This window comes from Penicillium cosmopolitanum, assembly GCF_028827165.1.
Source record: "Penicillium cosmopolitanum strain IBT 29677 chromosome Unknown utg000009l:1.0-9042332.0:1.0-9050551.0, whole genome shotgun sequence".
NCBI classification, from domain to species: Eukaryota; Fungi; Ascomycota; class Eurotiomycetes; order Eurotiales; family Aspergillaceae; genus Penicillium; species Penicillium cosmopolitanum.
Window position 1 is genome coordinate 2,262,511 of NW_026622679.1, and position 25,414 is coordinate 2,287,924.

The window sequence follows — 25,414 nt, forward strand, 5'->3', positions numbered from 1 at the left end:
ATGCACTTGGGGGGTTCAACTGAATGAGTTGGGTTATCAATTCTGGTGGGCGCGAGGGTCGAGTAAAGCTCTCGTAGTAGAACTATCCGATGAACTGGTATATTTATCGAGGATACGAGGTGGGCGCCGGCAGCAGATTTTCTCATAATGGGGCTAATAGATATAGTTATCAAACGGTGTCGATAGTATAGGACTATGGTATTCAAGTTATTTATGCGGCAGACTGTTGTCCGCCCTGCTACCATTCCATTTCGGGAAGCTGTGATCCGTGCGAGTCCTGGATGACTAATATATCATGTGACTAAGACGATGTGGCCCTAGCTAAGACACGCGACTGGCATATTGCATTCGGAGTGATGATTCAGAATCCAATGGAATATGCAGAACATCAAATAAATTCTAGTCAGACTGAATAAGATTGACTCTTCTCTCGTAAGATCATCTAGAATCATTCGATCCTTCCACTATGTAGTACAGTAGTTGCAGCCATGCTTCCCCAAGGCTGCCCGAACCCCCGAGCTACCCCCCCCGACTTAGCCTCAGGCAGAAACTCTTCCGACCACACTCACCTTGAAGGGAATCCTCCAACCTCTCCCATCGCATCGCCATCCATTCCCCTTCCACACAACCCCCTCATCTTCATTTCCGATCACCCCCTCTATCTCTCGATAGCGCACGACTCTCCTCTTCACCGGTCGGCTATAACGGTCTCGTCCACTGCGCCCGCCTAAAAATCTGTCCTTGGACCCTCCAGATCAAATGATCGCGTCTCCTAGATGACCTTCCCTCCCCCTCACCCTTCCGCCCAATCGTCGATTGCTTCTGGCACCGATAAATCTTCTTCGACCAGGCCTGAATTTGGTGCCTGGGGTCGGTCCACGTCACAGTCCGGCATTCGTCGTGGGTTGACTCCTCTCGCGACCAACCTCTCCTCCGCAGTCACCTCTGCATCTTCCCGGGGCTTGGACGCAGGCCCTGGGGTTTCGACTCCCTCCTCCTTTTCTGCCGTTCTGAGCTCCACAAGGGGCCTTTCTGGGGGCAGCCCCAAACCTGCACCCTCTCCGTTCACCTCGCTGCAATCGAGTTCGCAGCAGTCACAGTCGCTCTCCTCCCCAAGTTCCGCGCACATACCCCTTCAGCGGGATCTCATTTCACCTCCGCAACAGGCTCCATCACGGGTGGTGGAGGTTCTGGAGGAGGTGGTGGGCCGGGATCTTCCAGAGGTGTCGTTTTCTCTCCTCTGTCGTCCGGCACAACCGTGAATTCACCCACGGGCTTCGCTTCTGACAAGCCCGGATCGGCGGCTGCTCATTCGAGCCAATCGTCTCTTACCAAGATTTCGATCGCTCAGGTCTTCCTCCTGTTAGATTCTATCACTGAGAAGGAGGGCAAAGAAAAGTGGGAAACCAAAGCTGCCCAGATACACAAGGTAAATCTTGACCCCGCTCATCGCTTTTCCTACCGAGTACTGACTTGTTTACCAGCTCGTCACATCCAACGGAATGGAGGTCTTTTCGAAATACTTTCGCCGTCTTCTTACGGGCAATGCCCCTCAAATCTTCCCGGGTGTTAACAAGTCCGTTGAGAATGCCGGCAACTACCCCCTTTTAACCCAGGAAATGCACAAAGTTGCGACAGACATCGAGCAAGCACAAAAGATTGCCGAAACGGTAGACACCTCAGAGGGTGACATCTTCCGTGACTTCGACCTGTCAACCTTCCTGGACCATTTCCGCCTCGATCCCATTGTTAAGGTTGCGCTCGCTTTGGCCTTTAAGTTGACTAATAAATCAGATCTTCGTGCTAAAGGTTCGTTCCTTTTTACAAGATTTCTCTTTCTCCCGACTAATCAATCATTCTTTAGCCGACGCCATCCTCTCGAACTCAACCACACCCTTCCTCCAAAGCTTGGCAAACCCATCCGAAACGACCAAGGATTACCAGAATTCTTTCCTTGGAATCACGATTGAACGATTCATCCTTTACCCGCCCCGCAATTTCACCGATGATGTCAAGGCCAAACTGGTCTACGCCGTGAACCTGCGATGCCAGAAGATGGGCTTGGATATGCCTTTGGAGATTTCCTCGGCTCTCCAGATGTTCAACTTTGTCAACCCGCGCTATACTCTCGTTAGACAGCTACACTCCAAGGGCCCACGCGCCACTGCAAACACGGAGTCGCTTACCGAAGTAATTAATGCAGCAGGGCCCGATAGCTGGAGCGAGGAACAACTTGCCAGTGCTCTTCTATTCATGATCCTGTCGCAGTATTGGCAGCAGTTCTCCCCTGAGACGCTTCTGAGTGCCTACGCCGACAAGCAGATTAGTTGGGCTCTGGTGTTCCGGAACTTTGATCGGGAGGGCCTGAGAGTGGATCCGAAGCAATTTGCCAAGCTCTATAGCATTTTGACCACTGTTGCCTCCGACGATAGTTCTTTGGACATCCAGAAGCTCTGGGGCGGGGAGTGGGAGCACCGGGACACGCAAATGTCGTTCCTGACAGCATTCGTTGCCTCACGAACGGATGCTTCTCGGATCCCTAATCTTCGTGCAACATTTCCTAGCGACTTCTTCGATGATGCGCCCGAGATTGTGAAGCTGCAGGGCGAACGCGCCTCTAAATCTCCCCTTCGTTCCATGGATGCCATGAGGGCAATTTTCGACCTTGCTCTGTTCTCCCAAGCTTCATGGGCCGCTACTGAAAGTCAGCTTCTCATCAAAGCAGTTCTGCAATACGATCTCCCCGTCTTCCTCGTTTCCGCTCTCGCCATTCCACAGCCATGGTCTAGTGTCCAACAGAGCTTCGTTCTCCGAACCTTCGTTGTTTTCATTTCTAAGCAAGAAGATGGCTATCAACTGGCCCTTCATGGAGCCTGGCGCCAGGACCGCCAGTGGGTTTCGGAGCAGCTGTTCACTGCTTTTACTCAGGACCCTACTGCTACTGCAGCGATTTATGAACATGCAGCGGCCTATGGCTGGCTCGAATATCTGCTCGGGTTCACCAACGGCCTCGCGCTCGATCTTGCCTGCTACTCCCATCGCAAGAGCTCGTTTGATCTCGAACATTGGGTTCAAAATGCTTCTCAGAAGGGACCCATTGATATGGGCGGACTGCTGTCTAAGTTCTTGAGAATCAAGGCCGAGGATGAGCTGCATGTGCAACGAAAGGAACAGCCGGCTCCTCAGATGGTTAGTCTTTCAGTGAAAACCGTATATACTCTCTTGTCAGTACTGGAGGAGTACGTTGGTGATCGCGAGAACCTCACCCCCGTTCAACGCATTTGTATCCAAACCTACCCCCGACTCATTAATTACGGCGAAGGGTTTGACGACATCATTGATGCGAACGGTGAAAATGGCAACACCTTGCCTGAGACCATCGATAAGCAAATGCAGGAATTATTTGGCAAGATGTATCACGAAGAATTGTCACTTCGTGAAATGTTGGAGTTGATGCGAAAGTATAAGTCTTCCCGCGAACCCGAGGAGCAAGACCTCTTCGCTTGCATGGTCCACGGTCTTGTCGACGAATATCACTGTTATCACGAATACCCCCTCGAGGCTCTGACCAAAACTGCAGTCATGTTCGGTGGAATCATCAATTTCCGCTTGGTCGACGGCATTACTCTCAAGGTTGGCCTAGGCATGATCCTGGAGGCTGTCAGGGAACACGAAGTCCACAATCCGATGTACAAGTTTGGCGTGGAGGCCATCGAGCAGTTGATCGGTCGTCTTCCCGAATGGGCTGGCTTCTGTCATCTACTTCTTCAAATCCCTAGCCTTGCTGGCACACCTATCTTCCAGAAAGCCGAGGAAGTTCTTGGAGAGCAAGGTGGCAGCCATGAGAATGGCAACAAATTCGACGATCTAGGCGGCCCCCTCCTCACCAACGGCAACGTGGAGGACGCTGTCGTGAACGATGGCACATCACGAAAGTTCCGCGCCGTGCAGGTGGATGCTCCCATTCGGTCCGATATCTACGAGGATCCGAATGAGGACATCCAAGACAAGATTTTGTTCGTCTTGAACAATGTTTCAGAACAAAACATCGAGGAGAAACTGCAGGATCTGCGTGAAGTGTTGCGGGATCAGCACCACCAGTGGTTTGCTGCTTATTTGGTCGAAGAGCGTGCCAAGCTGCAGCCCAACTTCCAACAACTATACCTGGATCTTCTCGACCGCATTGATGACCGAATTCTTTGGACTGAGGTTCTCAGAGAAACCTACGTCAGTGTCGCCAAGCTCTTGAACTCGGAGGCTACCTTGAACTCATCTCAGGATCGTGGCCACCTCAAGAACCTTGGCGCCTGGCTCGGCTCACTGACCATCGCCAAGGACAAGCCTATCAAGCACAAGAACATCTTTTTCAAGGGCCTGCTCTTGGAAGGCTACGACAGCTCACGCCTCATGGTTACGATTCCCTTTACCTGCAAGGTCCTGGTTCAAGCGACCAAATCTACTGTCTTCAAGCCTCCAAACCCGTGGTTGATGGACATTTTGGGACTACTTTTAGAGTTGTACCATTTCGCTGAGTTGAAACTCAATCTTAAATTTGAGATTGAGGTACTGTGTAAGGATCTGGATCTGGATCACAAGACTATTGAACCTTCTAATGGTATTCGTGACCGTACCTCCCATGTCGAGGAGACTTTGTCCACCACCAACATCCCAGAGGGCCTGGAAGCTTTTGAGGATATGGGTCTCAGTACCCTTAACCAGGGTATTCGAAACGAAAGATTGTCACCTGCTGCTATCATGTCGACTCTGCCTAGCCTTGATAAGATCCTCGTCTTGCCCCCGTCAGCGAGCGGCATGGTTGACCAGAGTGTCCTGAGGCAGATTGTGCACACTGCGGTGGAACGTGCTATTGCGGAAATCATCACTCCGGTCGTGGAGCGCTCTGTGACCATTGCCTCTATCTCTACCGTCCAGCTTGTTTCTAGGGACTTTGCCATGGAGCCCGATGAGGAGAAATTCCGCCACGCCGCTGGTGTCATGGTGCGCCAACTTGCCGGTAGTCTGGCTTTGGTCACTTGCAAAGAGCCACTCAAAGTCAGCATGACCAATTATATCCGTATGATCCAACAAGAGTACTCCGATCAACCTATGCCCGAAGGGTTGATCTTGATGTGCGTCAACGACAATCTGGATGCTGCCTGTGGCATCGTTGAGAAGGCTGCCGAGGAGAAGTCTCTCCCGAGATCGAGAAGGTCATTGAGGCTCAGCTGGAGGCTCGGAGACGCCACATCGCTACTCGTCCCAACGAGCCCTTTATTGATCCGTCAATGAATCGTTGGGGGCTCTTCATTCCTGAACCCTACCGCCAAACCCCCGGAGGGCTTTAATAAGGAGCAGCTGGCAATCTACGAAGAGTTCGCTCGTCAATCGCGTGGTACCGCTGTTGCCCACCCTCAGAATGTTTCTACCGACTCTGGTCGCCCTCTTCCAGACGTACTCCAAGACACCTACCCCGCTATCCCTAACCTTTCAACGCCGGCCGAACAGCCTGCAGTCCCTCATCGCACCCCTCAGCCTCAGCACGCTGTCTCTCAGATCCCCGTCCACACAAATGGGTTCCTCGATGCCCAGAACCCCAGGGAACGAGTCGAAACTCTTATCTCGGAACTTCAACAATCCGCTCGCAACGCTCCTGAAGAGCATGTTAAGGACCTTGGTCGCGATAGCTCTGTCCTCCAGGAATACAATCAAGCTCTGCGCGCTATCCTGAACTCTCCTAATGGCGAGGAGTTGGCCCGGTTGACCTCCCTCAAGGTCTGCACAACTCTATATGGCCAATCCTCAGGATCTTTAGAAATCGAGGTCCTTGTTCACCTTCTCGCCAAGCTGTGTGACTTGTCTTCCGTGATCGCACGATACACCTGGGCGCTTCTTGCAGAGATTGACGACGAGCACATGTTTAATGTTCCTGTCACTGTTGCTCTCATCGACGCAGGCCTTCTGGACATCCGCCGAGTGGATATGGTTCTCACTCGCCTCATCATGCAGAAGAATGTCAGCGCTTTGGAGTTGCTCGACACACTGATGAGCCGTGTTCTCTTCAACGACGAGCCATCTGCCCTCCGCTCTGACTTCTCTGGTAGTTTGGATGCCATGAGCCAATGGCTCTCTGAGGATGGCAGCGTCGCACCGGCCTTGGAGATCATTCGCAAGCTGCGCGAGTGTGGAATTCCCGAAGTCGCCAACCCACTACTCAGTGACCAGGCTAGGTCCAAGCGTGACCAGATGGAGTACATCTTCAGCGAGTGGATTGGTATCTACAAGGCTTCTGGTGCCAATGAGCGTACTTATCTCTCTTTCCTCCAGGACATGCACAATCGCCAAGTTATGAACTTGCAAGAGGACTCTGCATTATTCTTCCGCCTGAGCATTGACATTTCTGTCGCCATGTTTGAGCACGAGTCTCAAAATCCCAATGGCAGCCTGGACGAGGCTTTCCTCTACGTTGACGCCCTCGCCAAGCTTGTCATCCTGTTGGTCAAATCTCAAGGAGAGAATGATGGCGCTGTCACTCTCAGCAAGCCTGCTTACTTTGGCTCCATTCTCTCATCTCTTGTCCTGGTTCTTAACCACCACCAAGTTATGCGGGGTGAGGCGTTCAACCAACGTGTTTTCTTCCGCTTGTTCTCTAGCATTCTGTGCGAATACTCTGTTGCGGGTCTCCAGCTCCACGAGGAACACCAGGGCATGATTTTTGCACTGGCTAATAAGTTCCTGTCTCTTCAGCCCCGTTATGTTCCTAGCTTCGTCTACGGCTGGCTATCTCTAGTCTCCCACCGTGTCTTCATGTCTGATATGCTCAACATGCCCGAACGTGCCGGTTGGGCTGTTTACTGTGAGATCATGCAGGTCTTGCTCTCCTACATCGGCGAGCAGCTCAAGGCAGCCAACATCTCTTATGTCGCCAAGGACTTGTATAAGGGCGTGCTCCGCATCTTGTTAATCCTCCACCACGACTTCCCGGAGTTTGTCGCCGAGAACCACTTCCAGTTCTGCAATGTGATCCCCGCTCATTGCGCCCAGCTTCGCAACTTGGTACTCAGTGCCTACCCGTCATCCTTCCAGAAGCTTCCCGATCCTTTCCGTGAGGGTTTGAAGGTTGAGCGAATTGAGGAGATGCGGGAGATTCCCAAGATTGCAGGCAATGTTGCTGCCCCCCCTGCAACAGGCGAACCTCAAGGACGTCATCGACACTGTTCTTCAGAGTGACAATGCATCCGAAGCCGTGGTTCAACAAATTTGTGACACTGTTGTCAACGATGAACCCCGCGATACTGCTCTTTTCTACCAGCCCATCAATGTTGATGTTGTTCTGGTGAACGCGCTTGTTTTGTACATTGGCCAACAAGCGGTTTCCGAACACGCATTGAAGAGCAATACCCGCAGCGTCTTTGAGAACTCCAACCATGCCGCTCTTCTGGAGAAGCTTGCCCAATCAATGCAGCCTGAGACTCGTTACTACCTATTGAGCGCGATGGCCAACCAGCTGCGATACCCGAACAGCCACACCTACTTCTTTAGCTTCACCATCCTGCGTCTGTTTGGTGTTGACTACTCTGAGCAGGATGAGTCTGACATCCGCCAGCAAATCATTCGCGTGCTGCTGGAGCGACTCATCGTCCATCGTCCGCACCCATGGGGTCTTATCATCACCCTGCAAGAGCTTCTGCAGAACCGCAGCTACTCTTTCTTCCGCCTCCCTTTCATCCAAGCGGCCCCTGAGGTACGTCTTTATTCCCTTCTGTCTCTCTGCTCTCCCCCATCCCAAATCAGTGCTAACATGACTTCTTACAGATTGGACGTCTCTTTGACGCTCTCCTGCAACACATCCAACAGCAAAGCCCTCGTCCCCTTGCGTAATCTTTGCTTCCTCTCTCAACCACGAATTTTCTCCCGACGGTTCAGCCACACCGCACTCCACTCCTCCTTGCGCTTCTCCATGGGGACCATTGCTTTTACACTTCTATTTTATTTTATTTTTTTTCATGTCTCACGTTTCATGTGAAGGCCAAGGTGGGCGTGGGGATTGCTAGCATCTTTTTCTATCCGTGTGTCACGATTTGCGCATGGCTTGAGATATTATGATATTTTCGCGTTTCAAGAGCTGCGCGACCTGTAATGATAAGATTGTAAAAGCTGGAGTTGAAGGTCTTCTGCATTCATGGTGGGGAATCATTAGTTCAATCTATCATTCATTCGTGCTAGGTATACTTTTGGCATTTTCTAAGATGATTGTCCTTCCTACCTATCATGGTACTAGGTGTAATATATCTAGATAGGAATTAGATATGGATTTCGGCCGTTACTGGTTTGAAGTTTCAGTGGTGTTTGCTCTGTAGTCTATAAAAATGCCATGGCGGGGGGTGGTCGTAGTACTTCGAGCGATAAGATCACCCTGAGCTACCCTACCGAGGAACTTGGAATGTCTCCAACTGCTTGCAACACCTCACCATTCCTTACCCGCCTTGAAACATGGCTGACTCCGAGTACACTGATGATGAAATGGACTATGAGAGTCCATCCTCGCAAGCCGTTGTCTTCGTATGTGACGAACTTGTTCCCCTATCCTTCAACTCTAACGTGAGGCAGGACGCGTTCCTGGCGCCATTTCGCGCGCTGTTCTCCAGGACCGCCCTCCGCATTTACCTCAACATTGTGTTGTTCATCGGTGCCACGGTTTTTCTGTTAGGTGTTTCGGGACTCGCATATGCAATCTTCTACTTCAGATTCATTCCCACGGTCGGGATCGACCAACAAGTCCACCTACAATTCGGGTAATGCTGGTCTCCTATGCTCTCGCTCTCCCTCACCCCGCGTACTGACAACCAAATTTTTCTGACACAGTGACGGTCACCCGTGGGGAACTGTTTCCCTCGACCCCGATTTTGTACATTCACAACCCTACGATGTCGCCGTCGTGCTCGAACTCCCTCCCACTCCTTCCAACCATGATGTGGGCAACTTCATGGTCGACCTCACTCTCCTCGCTCCCCCATCCGGCACTGGCCTAGCTGCTGTATCAAATAAACCGAATCCAATCCATCACTCTCGACGACCGGCTATTCTAACCTACACCTCTCCTCTCGTGGATGTTGCGCGGCGGGTGCTGCGCCTACCCTTGTACATGGTGGGCTGGCGACGTGAAGCCCAAACGTTGGAGGTACCCATGATGGAGAAGATTGAATTTGCGCGAGGGGCGCGCAATCTACCGGAAGGCCTTCGGCTCGAACTCCACAGCGATGGGAAGATGCAGATCTATTCTGTGCAAGTCGAGTTCCGAGCTCGATTTACCGGCATGCGGTGAGATCCCTCCGGGACATTAATACTGCGAGGAAATACAACTAACTCGGTCTTAGGTGGTTCATGTACCGCTGGAAGATTACCTCTTTCGTGATATTCAGTTCCATGTTCTGGACCATCTCGATGAGCTCAGCCAGTTTGACATGGTTCATAGTGAGTTCGATCTGGCAGTCAGGCACGCCTAAAGAAGAACTCAAGGGGGGATTCAGATGATGAGTTGAAGGGAGACACTGAAACAGAAGATGGCAGCACTTCGAGTGAAGTTGCCAAGGTGAAAGATGAAGAAGTGGACAGTAAGCTGCTGCAGAGCTATCCTGAGACCCACGATTCAGGCGTTGGATCGGGCATGGAGAGCGCAGAGGACCGAGGAATACAGAAACGACGAATGCATTCGCTCGAGGAGGAACAGTGAAGGTTCCATGATGTGTTTGAAAAGTGGATGAAAATGTAGCAGTCACAGTCTTTTTAACGTAATACCCATGATATTATTATCCCAATGCCAATGCCAATGCCAATCGTGATTTTCCCCAGGAGTGACGTTCCACGCGGTTTCCACTCTTTCCGATAAAGAGCGCCGCGCGGGGGGGAAATCTCCGATTTCTCCCTTTCCCCCTCCATCCCCTCATTTACAATCAACATGCACATCCTGGTCGGTCTCTCCTCTGATTTTCCTCTTCTTCTAGGGAAATATATACATTCCGTGTTATAATCAAATCATTAATCCCCATCTAGGTCACTAACGACGACGGTCCGCCGTCGAATCAGTCGTCACCGTACGTGCATTCGCTCGTGCACTCGCTCCAGGCCGCGGGGCACATTGTCTCGGTCGTTCTTCCTCACCAACAGCGATCATGGATTGGTAAGGCACACATCGTGGGCGCATCAGTGAAACCGACATACTTCCGTCCAGGTACTTTACATCAAGAGGATGGCACGGTTCACCACCTCCCGCGGGGGAGCAATGGTGAGCCAGATGACGGCGGCGATGAATGGATCCTGATTGATTCGACGCCCGCAAGTTGCGTTCAAGTTGGTCTGTACCATTACTTTGAAGACCGTGGACCCATTGACATGGTTGTATCTGGGCCTAACTATGGCCGCAACACCACCGCGCTGTTCGCCATGTCAAGCGGAACAATTGGTGCCGCGATGGAAGGTGCTGTGTGTGGAAAGCGCTCCATCGCGTTGTCGTATGCCTTCAGCTCTCGCAACCATGACCCAATTATCATCGCCGAGGCATCGAAACATTCTGTGAAGCTGATCGAGTATCTCTACGCCAACTGGGGCGACAATGTTGATTTGTACAGCGTCAACGTCCCGTTAGAACCTGGTGTAAGCCAGAATAAGGTCCTCTACACAAAGATGCTGCAGAATAAATGGTCCACGGGTAGCTGTTTCGAAGCTACTGACCCTGGTGCCTCGGAAGATCCTGAGCTACAGGAACAACGATTACGCATTGAAAGCGAGATGATGGCTGGCAAGGGAGCTGTTTCGACCCAGAAGGACGATAGCACGGCTAAGCTGAAGCACAAGCACTTCAAGTGGGCCCCTAACCTTGGAGATGTTTACCGGAGTGTTGAGGAGAATGCCCCTGGAAATGATGGATGGGCCGTTAAGGAGCAGATGACCAGGTAAGTGTCCAACTCACTTTTCTCAAATTCAGCACAACACAAACCTCTAACTCGATGTTCTCTTTCATTAGTGTTACGCCTCTTCAAGCGAGTTTCATGCATGCACCCAACATCGAGGGCGAGATTAAGTTGTGAGTGGAGATTCTGGCATGATGGCTTTGGATGTTTCGTTTCAGATATACATGGGGTCCATACACTTTAGATATCTGGCTTAGCTGATAGACCTCATGCTCCCCTTTACCCATCTTTGCATTTGATACTTTTGTATTTTGCTGTTTGCCATCTCTTCGTGTTTTGTGCAGTGATTCTGATAGAAGCGGTCCCTGTAGATCGGATGGCCAACCAACAGTGTATTCCATCGTCGACTGTGACGACCCCTATGTGCAGGCCCTCGTCGACCAAGCATTGACCCGCCGACTTGGAGGCAAGGCTCGCTCTCAACGAATTTCCGATATCTCAGAACTGCCCGATTCTTCTGCTCCTGTATTCCAATACCGCGAGTATGAACGCTTGAACTTCGAACATATCATGTGCCGACCATCGACCTCCCTTTCCAACGCATACATTATTCGAAAGGCCTTAATCCGCAAACATTACCTATCCAACACGGTGGCGAACTGGATCTCCAAAAACCCGGACAGTATTCTGCGACACCATTTTAAACCGGCATTTGACTTTGAACTGGACTATGCCGAGTTCCTCGACGATGCTTTATTGGAGGCATATGAGCTACGCGAAAGCATGGAGAAGAACGAAGAGCGCCCCGAGTCCCAAAAAGAGTGGTGGATTCTTAAGCCCGGCATGAGTGACCGAGGACAAGGTATTCGGCTCTTCAATAGCGAGGATCAATTACGGGAAATCTTCGAGGAATGGGAAGAAGACTCCGACGACGACGATGAAGAGAGTGGATCTGAGACAAATGAAGCACTGGTAGATACAACCGAGGCACATGATGCCGGTATTGTCACTTCCCAGCTGCGTCATTTCATGGCACAGCCCTACATTGATCCCCCGCTGCTTCTCCCTTCGTCCTCCAACCGCAAATTCCATATCCGAACCTACGTTCTCGCAACAGGCTCGCTGAAAGTCTATGTTTTCAAAGAAATGCTTGCTCTCTTCGCCGCGAAGTCTTATTTCCCTCCCCATGAGGAGGACGATGAGGTCAAAGATCTGGCTCGCCATCTGACAAACACATGCTTCCAGGAGGGTGGTAGCTCAAATGAAGGTAGTGTTCGCCGCTTCTGGGACCTTGATCATCATGTCCCAGGTCTGTCAGCAGACTGGAAGGAGAAGATCTTCGAGCAAATCTGTGCTGTGACAGGCGAGGTCTTCGAGGCGGCAGCTCGAGGCATGATGGTGCATTTCCAGACTTTGCCGAACGCCTTTGAGTTGTTTGGTGTTGACTTTCTTGTCGATGCCTCCGGAGATGTATGGTTGCTGGAGCTGAATGCCTTCCCAGACTTTGCCCAGACTGGAGAAGACCTCAAAGAGATGATTGTTGGGAAGTTATTTGAGGAGACAATTGATGTTGCTGTAAAGCCATTTTTCGGACTTGGATCGAATGATGGTAAGGGTGATATGAAGCTTGTCAAAGACCTGGATTTGGGAAGAAAGAATTAAAAGTGAAATTACGGCCCTCCTTTTCTATTTGCATTGGGGGGAGATGGACATATATAGGCGTTGACTAGAAAAATATTGGTGTGTTGTTATCACAGAGAAAAAAAGTATGGGGATACTGTGATACGCCTGATTTCACACAAATACACATTAGAATAGACACCATACAAAGCCATTTCATATAGTAGAATCGTTCTTCCAAAATATGCGGCCTTCAAATAACCGACGTGCCGTACGAAACACAGTTGCAAAAAGCAATGCACCGTCATCATCAAAGTTCGCGCCGACCAACAAATTACCACTAGCGTGACCGATCGTGATGCCCGCACCATCGACAGGATTCTTGCCTGCGACAACATCTGCAACTGTACTGTTAGGTACTCGCGCAGCCGCAGCTAATGCTAGAGCGACGGTGATAGGAACGGCTTTATGCGGCTGGCCTACGGAGAGAGCACGAGCCAAAAGATCAATGTTAGCAGATGTCTGGTTCTGCGAAGCATCTCGTGCATTAGAGGATGAAGGCGCGGCAACGAGACAGATCTTCGGTATGCTCCCAGGGACAGCTGCAAGTGTCTCTGCAAGGCCCATCTTGACACCGGCCTGGCGGCGAATGGAATCTAGGCGTGAAAGCAGGTCCAAATGCGCGGTGATCTCATCTGGAGTCAGGTTACCCTCGACGCCAAGGTCAGATGCGCGAACAAAAACACATGGATTTGCTGTGTCGAGACAGGTCGCGGGGATACCGTCAATGGTGTCGACCGGGTTACCAGTTGGTAGGAGAGACCCCGTCGCCGAGCCGGCCGGGTTTATAAAGTCTAGCTGGATGCGAGCAGCTGATCCCGCGACGCCATCGATTGAGAAATCACCAGTTGCAGCAGCCTCCCCGTCGACAACTGGGAATGAAGAATGGATGATTTTGCCGGTATTGGTGTTGTGGATACGCACCGAGGCCGAATCCGCGTTCTCCCCAGATAGGGGAATAGCTCCGCATCGACAGCAAATGGCCCGACGGCGCTGATCATGTTCCCGCAATTGCTCGAGTAGTCGACATCGTTATTCTTGATCCCGAGTGAGACGAATGTGTAGTCGACGTCAGCTTCGCGGTGGGTGGACTTGCCCACGACGCAGATCTTGCTAAGACTTGAAATACCACCTCCCAGCCCATCGAGCTGACGACCGTAAGGGTCCGGACTACCGATGACACCTCGGAAGATTGAATCCCATCGTTTGCGGTCTTGTGGGAGGTCCTCTTGCTTGAAAAACACGGCCCGCGACGTTCCACCGCGATAGTAGGCGGCGGGTAGGGCGTTTTGCTTCGTGCCCATTGTGATCGTGCGCTTGCAAATATTTGCCAGCGGGCCCTGTGTAAGGAGTTTCGAGAGCTTCGAACCGAGCATCCTGTCTTTATCGTGTTATTGGAAACATTGAGATGTGGGTTATGAGTTTAGCAAAGATCCGATGATCGGAGATGGAATGGAAGGGGCCCGTCTGCCCGTCACGGATCCGCGCCGTCAATCCGGGGATTCTCCACTACCAGTCAACCACTGGCATTAAATGATATGTATAATATACGAGTAGTGTCTGATGTCAAGGTAAACATTCAAAATATATAGCGTTTTCAAATACTGGAGCTTTCCTCCTTCAATACTTTTTCCTACCTATCTCAATGACTTATCAAGCAAGCACATTGTTAGTAAACTATATCCTTGATGATTGCCTACCATGTAGGCTCTTGGTTGCCCTTTTCTTTGATTTCCTCAAATGTAACGATGCGTACAAAATCCATGTGTACTATCTACCGTAGTAGCCCATAGCGAATTTTCTTTCTAGCGCCAAAAATCTCTGGATTCCCGAGGTCTCGAGCAGTATAGGAGGTTGTAGTATAGTCAGATACTGGAGTGCCCAAAGGAGTAGCCACTAGCGTATCCGAAAGATAGAAATCGGGGTACATTATCATAACTGAAGGCTGCAGTTCATAAAAAGAACTTTGGAAAGAGAACCTAGACATGCGAGGCCAGTCGCTTCTGCACGAGACACTGCGTTTCCTAAAGTAGTTTATGAGCCGGAGAGATTCCTCGGGGCCTATGGCATTACGTGTATTTTAAATCCCAATTTTTCTTTGTTACCAATCCCCATGGGGTGTCTTGGATTTGAAAGGAATGGATGGCCATTGATTTGTCGGGTTCGCTGACCATGCCGATCGGATACGGAACAAGCCCACATCGGAAAGGCCGAGAGTTTGGAGATCCGACAATTAGACTCGAAATTCCCGGGAGTTCTCTCAAAAGCGCGGGGTTTGGGGCTCATTGGCAGCAATAAACCCACAAATATCCCGAATCTCTCCCGGTAGCACCAAAGATCAGGCAAATGATCATCATCATCATCATCATACTCGACTAGCACTGTGCGAAGGCACACCGCTGGGGGGGTTAGCTCACATGGATTCCCACTCTCTTCCGGCTTGTTGGACACTAGCCGATGATCAGTCAACTTTCGGAAGAATGGCAGTGAATCTTCAGGATAAAGGATGAATCGATAGTTGATATAAGGGGCTTGTCGTTAAATTATATTGACTATTTCATTCTGCTAAATTCGTATCTTTCAATTTCACGCACACATCACGCATACTACAGCATGCCTACAGATCAACCCACCATTCTTTTTGTCCCTGGTGCTTGGCATGGGCCCGATGGGTTTGACGCTGTTCGTGCCTCCCTGTCATCTCGCAACTTTCCTACCGTAGCTTTAGCGCTACCATCGATCGGTGCTGAGCCTCCATCTAAAGGGCTCATGGATGATACCGTCTTTGTCCAGAGTGAAATTAAAAGGCTCGTCAATCAGGGCAAAAGGATCGTGGTCGTCACTCACTCGTACGGTGGGATGGTGGGTGCGGGTGCTGTGAAGGGGTTGGAGTATGCCGAAAGACGGAAGCAAGGCAAACATGGCGGCGTTATCATGCTGGTATACATGGCCGCATTTGTTGCTTCGCGAGGTGACAGCCTCTTGAAAATGTTGGGCGGTAATTACTTGCCTTGGATGAAAGTACAGGTATATCTCTATCAATCCCCTTGGTTTGAAGCATGTGATTGGTTAACGCAATATAGGGAGACTACTGTACTTCGTCAAACGAGGCTCAAACATTTTATCATGACATTTCTCTGGAAGATCAGGAAAAATGGATTTCCAAACTCACGCATACCTCTCGCGCCGTTTTCGAGGATGCTGTTATGCATGAGCCTTGGCACAATCTACCTTGCATGTATATATTCTGCGAAAAGGACCAAGCCCTTCCTCTATTTGTGCAAGAATCCATGGCTGGACTACTGGGAGACTATACTCAATTCAGATGCGAGAGCTCCCACTCTCCATTTTTGAGCATGCCGGAGAAAGTAGCCGAGGGCTGCGAGCTAGCAGCGAAGGTTGGGGTGGAACAATGTGAAGAAAAGTAATCTTTACATTGATTGGCATAGCTAATTCTGGGACTTATCGGGGTATACTGCGCAATAATTTGTTGTTTTGAGAGAAATATCACATTGTATTGCAGTAATGAGTATAGAAGGTCGGTGGCAATATGTGGGGCCGCGAATAAATTCCCTCTATGAGGGGAATTTGTTAGCCAAACGCGCACTCGATAGAACCTCGGTGTCTCTTTGTTTCTACCGACTAATATATTATTTGACCGAAAAGTTCAGCAAAATTTCTCATTCGTGTTTCTCTACTTTTGACCCTGGAAGTTCAATTCAATAAAACAAGCTACAGCATCTAATTTCGACCATGAAATCCGAGATTAACCATTCAAAAGATTGGGCGAACTGCAATGGCTCGTCTCGTAACCTTGCGGAAATCTTGAAAAACGACACTCGTGTCCAGCTAGCTGGTATTGATTGCGATGGCCAGCTTCGTGGCAAAGTCATGTCAAAGGAAAAGTTCCTCTCGATAGTTGATTCAGGCTTCGGTATGAGCTCGGCCATATTCGGCTGGGACATGCATGACATGCTTTTCGATGAGAACAACACTATTGCGTCATCTGAGCAAGGCTATGCCGATTTCACCAGTGTAGTTGATCAGCTTTCAATGCGCCGTCTGCCCTGGGCTCAAAACATGCCGTTTTTCCTACTTCGCTTTACTGCCAACGACCGAGCAGTCTCCGCCTGTGGTCGAAGCATGATAAAGATATTTTCAGAAGCTCTAGCTGTTGCCGGCTGTAGAGGAGTGGCAGGAGGTATGCTTTATACTGCATACCCCTTGACGTGCCAATTTGTGCTAACAATTGAAGTTGAATTGGAATTTTTCAACTATCAAACACCATCGGAAGATGGATACCACGACCAGAATCCTTCAAAGCGAAAGAACCTCGCCGCTTTTTTGCGCAACCACCAACCCTCCGAGCTCCGGCCATTGACAGATGGGATGTTTGGATACAGCATTACCCGTCCCATGGCTTCAAGTGATTTCTTCTTTGATGTCATCGATACATGTGCGAGGTTGGATTGTCAGATTGAGAGCTGGCATACTGAATCGGGCCCTGGAGTTTTTGAAGGAGTGAGTCTATTGCTCTGTCGTATTTTCCGCTGCTTCTGTCTGACACTGTGTGTTCTTTTGTTTAGGCACTCCGCTTTTGCGAAATGGAAGAGATGGCGGACAGGGTTTCCCTATTCAAGTAAGCCCTACATACCTTTTCCAAGTCCTCTCTTAGCCTACTTGCTAAAACTCTCAGATACATCACTCGATGTCTCGGTAATCTACATGGTGTCACACCTTGCTTTTTGGCGAAGCCGGTCTCTGGTCTTCCAGGAAACTCGGGACATATCCATATTTCCTTAACCGATCTTAAAGGAAGAAACTTGTTTTCTCGCGACGCTGCAGATCCAAACTCGCCCTGGTCTGATCTAGCAAATGTCTCGGATTTGGGTCGCCATTTCCTAGCCGGTCTGCTCAATGCTCTGCCGGATCTAATGCCTCTTCTCGCCCCGACTATAAACTCTTACAAGCGACTAGTAGAAAACTACTGGGCTCCAGTCCATTTATCATGGGGGCTGGAAGATCGAAGAGCGTCAGTTCGACTCATTGCACCACCTGTATGCAAACCGAGCGCTACTCGTTTTGAAATACGGGTACCAGGAGCCGATATACACCCTCACTACGCACTTACAGCTCTTATTTCTGCTGGCTGGAAGGGGGTGGAGAGAAATTCTGAGCTCACTATTCCTCCACTATCAGCTCACGATCCTGGGAATTCGACACTCCAGTATTTACCTAATTCCCTCGAGAAAGCCGTTGAGAATTTCAAATCGCCAAATAGTGTTGCCAGAGATATTCTCGGATCTGAGTTTGTTGACCTTTTTACTCTATCTCGTGAACATGAACTGCGGCTGTATCGTGAGGCGGTGACTGACTGGTAAGTTAGAACATGCACTGTTCCCGATAGGAATTCCCACACTAATACCTTGGATAGGGAGTTTAAGCGTTACATTGAGATTGTATAAAGTCGAATGGGAGTACCGAATATACACTCAGTTTGAGGTGACGGTTATTTAGTTTTTTGATAATTCAACTATCAACCAGTTTATCTTCCACTCCTTGCGATGGTATGATTTTTGGGCTGTACCAGTAGTTCAAACCCTGGGATAATAGCAGTTGCATTCATCCAAAGCCTTAAGGGTTGGTGAAATTGGTCATGCCATTCCGTTATTTGGGCAATCAGATCTGGATAAATTCCTCATAATTGCAAAAGTGGAGAACCCCACATCAATTAGCATCATTGGTCTAGTGGTAGAATTCGTCGTTGCCATCGACGAGGCCCGTGTTCGATTCACGGATGATGCATTGCTTATTGCTTTTTGCTTTTTGCTTTTTGCTTTTTGCTAATTCGTTATCAATTAAATCCAATTGATTCCAACTTGGGTAGAATCATATTTAATATTACATATTCTCTGGAACTTAACCTCATCCCAAGCCTATCACTAGTACGTCTTCGCCGACCTGCGAACAACAAGCTTGGAACGTCTATAAAATATCTAAACAACCATATACAAGTATCCAACTGGGGGAATATCCCAATGGAGATGCTTGTTTATCTATTCCTAAGCTTGAGAAGACCTCGAATTCTAGGAAAGTCTGAGTCCATATATGCAAGGAAATCTGATGTTTCACTCAGGTCGAGATACTCCTACCTAGATTGACTCCGGCTCTAACCCCCTTCTTTCTTAATCAGTCTAAGTGTTTGCTTCTCCTTGATAGTGACTGCTATATATCCACTTTAAGTGTGGATATTGTGCGCGGTCCCGTCATTGACGAATTGCAGCGCATACCGCGCATCCACCTTTTCATAGGGATCCATCCAAAAAGCCAACGAAATTATTAGTAACAACTTGGAGTTCGTGGAGAAATTCTGGAGATAGTGGATTTCTCCAATAACTTCCCTTGTGTGTATAGTCATGGATCGGCGTTCCCCCGCCTTCTAGCGATGTAACATCCCCCTTGCCTTCCCCAGATGGTCGGCTTTAAATACTTTCAGTCCGAGCGAGCTGCGTGTTGGGCTCTTTCCAGAGCCACGGATTTCCATATAAGTCTGACTTGTTTATTTTTCTAAAAGCCCAGAGCAATGAGCAGCAAAGATCACTCGCCGCCTGCATCTCCAGGTAATCAGCATCCGAATTCCCGATCCCGCAATGACAATGTCCTCAACATTAGAGCAACCGGCTCTCCCTCTGCTGATTCTTTCTCTGCCGGTAAATTTCTTGACGATCTAGACGAAGCTGAACAGCAGATAGCTTCTGCAGGAGAGGAAAAGTATAATCGCCTCGGATGGAAACAATTAACGCTCATGCTGGTGGTTGAGGCTATTGCTTTGGGCGCGCTCTCAATTCCTTCTGCATTCGCTACCCTAGGAATGGTCGCTGGTATCATATGCTGTATCGGAATTGGACTCATCGCTATATATACATCTTACGTGATTGGCCAAGTCAAGTTGGCGTTTCCCTTTATACACCATTACGGTGATGCCGGCACTTTGATGATGGGTCGATTCGGCTATGAGCTGTTTTCTGGGATGTTTCTGCTTCAACTCATTTTTGTGACAGGCTCCCACTGCCTCACTGGGACTATCGCGCTCCAAACTATCACTGGGAGCACAATCTGCTCGCTTGTCTTCGGTGTCATCTCGGCTATTATCCTTTTCCTCTTTGCAATCCCTTCATCTTTTGCTGATGTAACGATTCTCGGATACATTGATTTTGCGTCTATTATAATCGCTATTGGTGTTACTATTATTTCGACTGGAATACAAGCAACTAATGCCTCTGGTGGTCTGGGAGAAGTAATGTGGTCTGCCTTACCGAAAGAGAACATTACCTTCTCTGAAGCTTACATTGCTATTGGAAATATCGTCTTTGCCTATTCGTTTGCCACTTGTCAGTTCTCATTTATGGACGAAATGCACACTCCACGGGACTTTACAAAATCGATTTTTACGCTTGGTCTACTCGAGATTGTGATATATACTATCACTGGCGCAACAATATACGCTTTTGTTGGCTCTGATGTTCAGTCCCCGGCACTACTCTCGGCCGGAAACCCTATCAGCAGGATCGCTTTTGGCTTGGCACTTCCTGTCATTTTCATCTCAGGCTCTATCAATACCATCGTGGCTGGGCGACTGATACATGGTCGTATATACAAAGACAGTATTGTCCGATACGTCAACACGCCTAAAGGATGGATCACATGGCTTTCTCTTATCACTCTATTCACAATAGTGGCGTGGATAATTGCTGAGGCCATTCCATTTTTTTCGGACTTGTTGACGGTTGCTTCCTCGCTTTTCACGTCAGGGTTTTGTTTTTATATCCCTCCAATAATGTGGCTCATGCTCATTAAAAAGGGAAACTGGTATTCCAGAGAGAATCTTTTGCTAGCTGCTGTCAACGGACTCGTGTTCATTTTCGGCTTGGCAGTCCTAGTTTGCGGCTTATATTCCAGCATCGAGGACATTGTGAGTTTATCCATCTTCTAATACAACTGGGAAGTGCTGATCAGCGATTCCGAACTAAACTGACAATGGTATGTTTACAGAGAAAGCAATACCACGAGGGCACTATTGGAACCCCCTTCAGCTGTGCTTAGATTTATATTACTCACAAGTAATTTCAGTCTTAATACTATCAAATCATGTAGCAGTACGATAGCTCTGAATTACCACATGGGTCTCCGTTAGCCTCTGGAATAAAACCTTGCAATGGGCTAGACCGAGTCCCTTCTCCATTCTATCGCGCGCCCTGCACTTCAGTTTGCGCGTACTGTTACCCAGACTTTCTTTATCACATTCATTGCCAACTTAAAACGTACTGACAATACCACCAAATCAAGCAGTGTATCAGCTGTCTGCCAAGGGACAAGAAACCAAATACAAGAGTCGTGATCGAGCTAGGTAGAAGTATAGGCCCGGAATTTGACCGGGAAAACTTGCATCGTAGGGAAGGAAGGTCAGTTCAACCAAGGAGGAATTTCGCGGTAAAGTGTCCTTCAAGAAGTCGCACAGAAGCATCGAAACACCAGAAAACTATTATCTGAACGAGCTACTTGCGCAGTCGCTTGATGGTTGAACCCATGGGCTCACCGGCCCGCAGTGCCTCCATGGTCTTCTCATCGATATCAAACCGTTCTTGGCAAAGTTCGACAACCTGTTCGGTCAAAGAAGGCGGGACAACCACCACTCCGTTTTCATCGCCGACGAGGATATCCTCGGGGTAGATCCACAGGTCGCCCCGGAACTGCAAGGGGACATTGATCTCTGAAGCACGTGTGAATGTGTTAGAACCGAGAACAGATGTTCCATTCGCAAAGACCTAGTTAAGTATTAGCGAACTGGCGTACTTTTGAGGTCAATTCGAAGAATGTCGCTCCAGGGACCGAGTGTCGTGAAGGATTGACCCACCGGGAACTTCATATCAATGTGCTCCTGTGTGTCACGTATGCGACCATCAACCATGACACCCAATGCGCCAAGTTTCTGCGCCCGGGTCGACATCAGGCCACCCCAGCAAGCTGAATACAGACCCTTGGGTTGTTGGATGTACATGATGTGGCCCTCCTTATTCGCATCGGCGAAATGGATCGGCGGCGTCGGGCCAGGGCTGTTTGTCTCAACCATTTTCACCGTAATAGCTGGCCCATGAATGCTAGTTCCGCCGCCTGGCGAACACATATTGAGTCCATCCAAGAATCCGCCATAGGGGTGCTTCAGCTTCACAAGCGCGTCGCCGATCTGAGATATGATTAGAGAAGCCAACTATCATGGAATGACATCTGGATTCGACCTACGTCGCATGTAGTGAATCTTTTGAGGCCCTTCAAGGCCTGCGAGATCTTACTCATTGTGGGTGACGCGACAATTCAAGAGAATGAAACTAGAAAAGTTGAGGTGGACAGGTACGGAGGGCGATAAGTTGCTGGGGACCGCGGGTCGCGTTTCCCCGCCGGAGCCACTCCGCTGTCGATCCATCTTGCTTTACACTTGTCCAACTGAGCTGATGGCCTGCGATGATTTGCTACCTTCGGAGAAAGACATGCAGTAGTATTAGTTATTATGACCTCGGAAACCGAGCTGGTCAATTAGTTCCAGTTCTTAAACGAATACTAGTACTATGGTGAAGGACGGTGTCCAGTTGATAGATACTTCTTTCGAATATGTTCATATATTCATATCCAAGTAAATCAGAAACTACCCAATCGTAGATATATGCGTGAGGAACATCCCGACAATAGCTACTACTTAGCCAAATCGTTGCTTCGCCAAAGCCTGCAGCCAGCCAATGGTTTCGTCCTCCTTCTCCCGATACTTTTGGATTCGCTCTTCTCGCTCTGCAGCACGCGCGCGCATAATCTCTTCCCTACGAAGCTCCCGCTCATTCTTCTTTCTCTGGTCACGTTCTTTCTCTTTCTTGAGATTAGCCCACTCGCCATCTCCAGCACCCATGAGATCTTCATCTGGTGCTGCCTCGGGAGACGCTCCCCGCGCATCTGCAAACGAGCGATTCGCTGCAGCAGCTTCCCGGCGTTTCTCAAGCTGTCGTTCCCGGGTGCCGGGTTCAGCACGAGGTGCAACTTCATCCTGTAGGTGCCGCATCTCTGCCTTGTGGGAACGAATCTCAGAACGATATTGGTCTCGTGACTCCTCACGGGCAGCAATTGCATCTTCAATTGCAGATTCTGATTGGGTTAGTAGGAGACAATTGCAATGGAGAGTATAATGACACTCACCTCTTTTAAGGTCAAGATCTTGCATATTTGGTATAGTCGGTCCAGAACGAGAGTTTCCTCCCATTGATCCTGGATGTGGAAGAGTCGGTCCATATTCGTCGTCGTCATCCTCATCGTCATCTTCTGCAGTCGGCAGTTCCTGCTCGCCTTCATTATCCGCTGGTCGGCCCCGATTATATTCTGGTGATGCTCGACCTCCACCCGAATATGGCTGTACTTCGTCCGCATTTTCTCGCGCTCGCTTCAGTGTTGCGGGGTCGTACCATCCTTCAGCGAGTTCGCCGCGGTTCCTGCGCAGTCAGCAAAGGGAATAAATCCTGCCGGAGTAGAAGGCGACAAACCATTTCCCAATAAAACTCTTCCACCTCCCTTTGACTTCATCTTCCTTCAGTTCTTCAAGAAGTATACCTTTCTGGATATCCAGGTACATGGCGAACATCGGCTCGTAAGCCTCTAGGTCTCGTCTGCTAAGCTCTCGAGCCTGGCACGGGAGTATCACGGGCGCTGGGGTTGCTTCTCTCTCTTTCCATGGCGCTCACTTCCGCGCTCGTGTTTTCTGTCCGTTTCGTGTCGACGGTGGCGGTCCGATCTGTGTCTGTCGGATCGGTGGGGAGAGCGAGATCGTGAGTGGTCGCGGTGTCGGTGACGGTGGGAATCTGAATGCTCGTTGCGACTGCGATGGCGACGCTCTGAGCTACGCGTGCTGGGGGGATGCGAGCGGTGCGCAGATGGTTCAGGGGAAGGCATTGCTGCAGTATTCTTCGCAAGAAGTCGCGGTTAATCAAAGACCAGCTTCGACTTTTCGGAAGGTTGGCTGCTGGAGAGTTTCTGGGTGCGAATTGAGATCGGACCGGGGAGCTTGCGCTTATCGCTTATCAAGCACAGTATGGGATGGCATGGCATGGCATGGGTATGGATGAGCACCCTGACCATCCCAAAATTCCCCCAAAGCAATACATGGCTTCTAATCCTTGGAAGGATTCTATGTTCCACTGGGTCTTGAAAGTGTTACCCAATATGCACAAATAATCAGTGGCCGATATCATACACACAAGCTATACAGTAACTAGACAAATACAACATTACGATGGCCAAGGTCTCAGTCAAGAAAATAAAGGCTAGTGATAAATACATCTAAGCGAAGAGATATACAAAGTTCTGTTCCGTCTACTCAGTCATCCCCTTAACTAGGGGGGCGCAGTCTGATCATTGACCGAGTCAGCCGGCTTGTCACTGGGAGGTGCTGGGCTCGACTGAGAGGAGCTCTTGGAGCGGTTGGAAGCCGCCATCTGCCAGGCCGGGATGGAGGCGGATCGGCCTAGCTTTGAGAGAGGGCTGTCTGAGTTTTGGGGAGCCGGAGCAGCAGCTGGAGCAGCAGGGGCAGGAGAAGGCTCCTGTTCGGCCGGGGTCACAGTGGGCTGCAGGGCATTCAAGGCCGGAGTACTAGCAGGGGCGTCCTCTGTAGCAGGCCGAGGTGCGGGCGCCGGAGTCGATGTTGGGCTAGGGATCGGGGTCGAGCTGCCAACAGTCCGTCCAGCAGCGGGAGCAGCTCCACCGCCACCACCCAGGCGGTTGCCCAACAGGACCTTCAAGCTCTTCAGCTCGGTTCCAAGCTCCTTCAATCGGTTCTCATTGCCTTCCCGGGCACCTTCAAGGGCCTTGGGAATCGCATCCTTCAACGACTTCACTTCATCGCTAATTCTGCGTGTCTCGTCATCTCTCCGGCGCGAAGATGTCTTCAGGTCTGAAACGAGGTTTTCCACATCCTTCAGAGCTGCATCCAGACGCTCGGTGCGAGCGTCTTCGGCAGCCTTAAGGGCTGCGGTATCGGTCGAAAGCTGATCAATCAAGCCAAATGCGCGCGAGAACTGCTCGTCGATATTCTCTTTATCTTGCTCCAGTTGAGGAGGGGTAGGAGGAGCAATGAGCGGAGCAATGTATCGCTAGTGAAGAACTATTATTAGCATATCAACTGCGACCTAAAGACACGCATATACATACCTTGCCAACGAAATACAATCCATATCCAACTCCACCCATTACAGTCGCCATGATGAACAGATCTCTCCAGTCTCGCTTAGGGGGGCCTGGAATGCGATCAGTATGCGGGGTTTGGAGGAAGACGAGCGGGGTTGGACATACTCTGGAGGCGGCTGCCATTGACCATATGGAGGATAGCCATATCCTTGAGGTGATTGTGGTGGCGGTCGATAAGCGACCTGTTGTGAAGGGTAACTTTGCGACGATGGTGCAGCACCGGTAGCCGCTGCAGCTGCAGCTGCAGCCGCAGCCGGGTCCTCGCCGACACGCGACAGAGCGAGGTCGACCTCCTCTTGTGTCAAGTTTTTGGATTGCAGAAATGCAACTCGTTTTTCAATAGGCGATGATGCGACAGATGGGTCTTGGAGAACTGTTGATCGGGTTAGCGCATAGGTCGCCATATCCGGGGATTGGTGTTCTCCGACGTACAAGTCACCTATAGGATCGATTAGTGATCAAGATAAAACCACTCAGTAATAGCTCTCAGGGATACTTACAGCAGACGTAATCAGCTCCTCGCGGGGAGCCATGATGAGGGAGTGTCGACC

General features: G+C 49.9%; 9 protein-coding genes across 9 annotated transcripts; 6 read left to right on the forward strand and 3 right to left on the reverse strand.

Annotated features, from left to right (window-relative positions):
* Positions 1-776: 776 nt before the first annotated feature.
* On the forward strand, positions 777-7,878 carry N7509_008946 (CCR4-NOT core subunit CDC39; the record flags this gene model as incomplete). The annotated part of the gene is made up of 7 exons (XM_056633583.1): positions 777-886; positions 940-1,429; positions 1,485-1,809; positions 1,865-5,166; positions 5,356-7,116; positions 7,187-7,741; positions 7,813-7,878. 7 exons carry the CDS (start codon positions 777-779, stop codon positions 7,876-7,878), a joined length of 6,609 nt encoding a protein of 2,202 aa, XP_056484203.1.
* Positions 7,879-8,490: 612 nt separating this feature from the next.
* On the forward strand, positions 8,491-9,730 carry N7509_008947 (seipin; the record flags this gene model as incomplete). The annotated part of the gene is made up of 5 exons (XM_056633584.1): positions 8,491-8,559; positions 8,608-8,792; positions 8,863-9,318; positions 9,375-9,471; positions 9,542-9,730. 5 exons carry the CDS (start codon positions 8,491-8,493, stop codon positions 9,728-9,730), a joined length of 996 nt encoding a protein of 331 aa, XP_056484204.1.
* A 225-nt stretch (positions 9,731-9,955) lies between these two features.
* Positions 9,956-12,569, forward strand: N7509_008948 (uncharacterized protein; the record flags this gene model as incomplete). The annotated part of the gene is made up of 4 exons (XM_056633585.1): positions 9,956-9,967; positions 10,051-10,949; positions 11,021-11,080; positions 11,279-12,569. 4 exons carry the CDS (start codon positions 9,956-9,958, stop codon positions 12,567-12,569), a joined length of 2,262 nt encoding a protein of 753 aa, XP_056484205.1.
* A 174-nt stretch (positions 12,570-12,743) lies between these two features.
* N7509_008949 (DUF453 domain protein) lies at positions 12,744-13,963 on the reverse strand (the record flags this gene model as incomplete). Its single annotated transcript, XM_056633586.1, has 2 exons — positions 12,744-13,529; positions 13,577-13,963. 2 exons carry the CDS (start codon positions 13,961-13,963, stop codon positions 12,744-12,746), a joined length of 1,173 nt encoding a protein of 390 aa, XP_056484206.1.
* Positions 13,964-15,200: 1,237 nt separating this feature from the next.
* On the forward strand, positions 15,201-16,015 carry N7509_008950 (alpha/beta hydrolase; the record flags this gene model as incomplete). The annotated part of the gene is made up of 2 exons (XM_056633587.1): positions 15,201-15,614; positions 15,671-16,015. The coding sequence occupies 2 exons, from the start codon at positions 15,201-15,203 to the stop codon at positions 16,013-16,015; spliced, it is 759 nt and encodes a 252-aa protein (XP_056484207.1).
* Positions 16,016-16,340: 325 nt separating this feature from the next.
* Positions 16,341-18,052, forward strand: N7509_008951 (glutamine synthetase family protein; the record flags this gene model as incomplete). Its single annotated transcript, XM_056633588.1, has 5 exons — positions 16,341-16,788; positions 16,843-17,108; positions 17,174-17,226; positions 17,284-17,964; positions 18,022-18,052. The coding sequence occupies 5 exons, from the start codon at positions 16,341-16,343 to the stop codon at positions 18,050-18,052; spliced, it is 1,479 nt and encodes a 492-aa protein (XP_056484208.1).
* A 1,118-nt stretch (positions 18,053-19,170) lies between these two features.
* On the forward strand, positions 19,171-20,690 carry N7509_008952 (transmembrane amino acid transporter protein-domain-containing protein; the record flags this gene model as incomplete). Its single annotated transcript, XM_056633589.1, has 2 exons — positions 19,171-20,559; positions 20,640-20,690. The coding sequence occupies 2 exons, from the start codon at positions 19,171-19,173 to the stop codon at positions 20,688-20,690; spliced, it is 1,440 nt and encodes a 479-aa protein (XP_056484209.1).
* Positions 20,691-21,142: 452 nt separating this feature from the next.
* On the reverse strand, positions 21,143-21,941 carry N7509_008953 (RraA family protein; the record flags this gene model as incomplete). Its single annotated transcript, XM_056633590.1, has 3 exons — positions 21,143-21,412; positions 21,502-21,831; positions 21,888-21,941. The coding sequence occupies 3 exons, from the start codon at positions 21,939-21,941 to the stop codon at positions 21,143-21,145; spliced, it is 654 nt and encodes a 217-aa protein (XP_056484210.1).
* A 397-nt stretch (positions 21,942-22,338) lies between these two features.
* Positions 22,339-25,396, reverse strand: pex14 (putative peroxisomal membrane anchor protein (Pex14); the record flags this gene model as incomplete). The annotated part of the gene is made up of 7 exons (XM_056633591.1): positions 22,339-22,775; positions 22,827-23,116; positions 24,081-24,769; positions 24,828-24,913; positions 24,991-25,236; positions 25,296-25,302; positions 25,364-25,396. 7 exons carry the CDS (start codon positions 25,394-25,396, stop codon positions 22,339-22,341), a joined length of 1,788 nt encoding a protein of 595 aa, XP_056484211.1.
* Between the last annotated feature and the right edge of the window lie 18 nt (positions 25,397-25,414).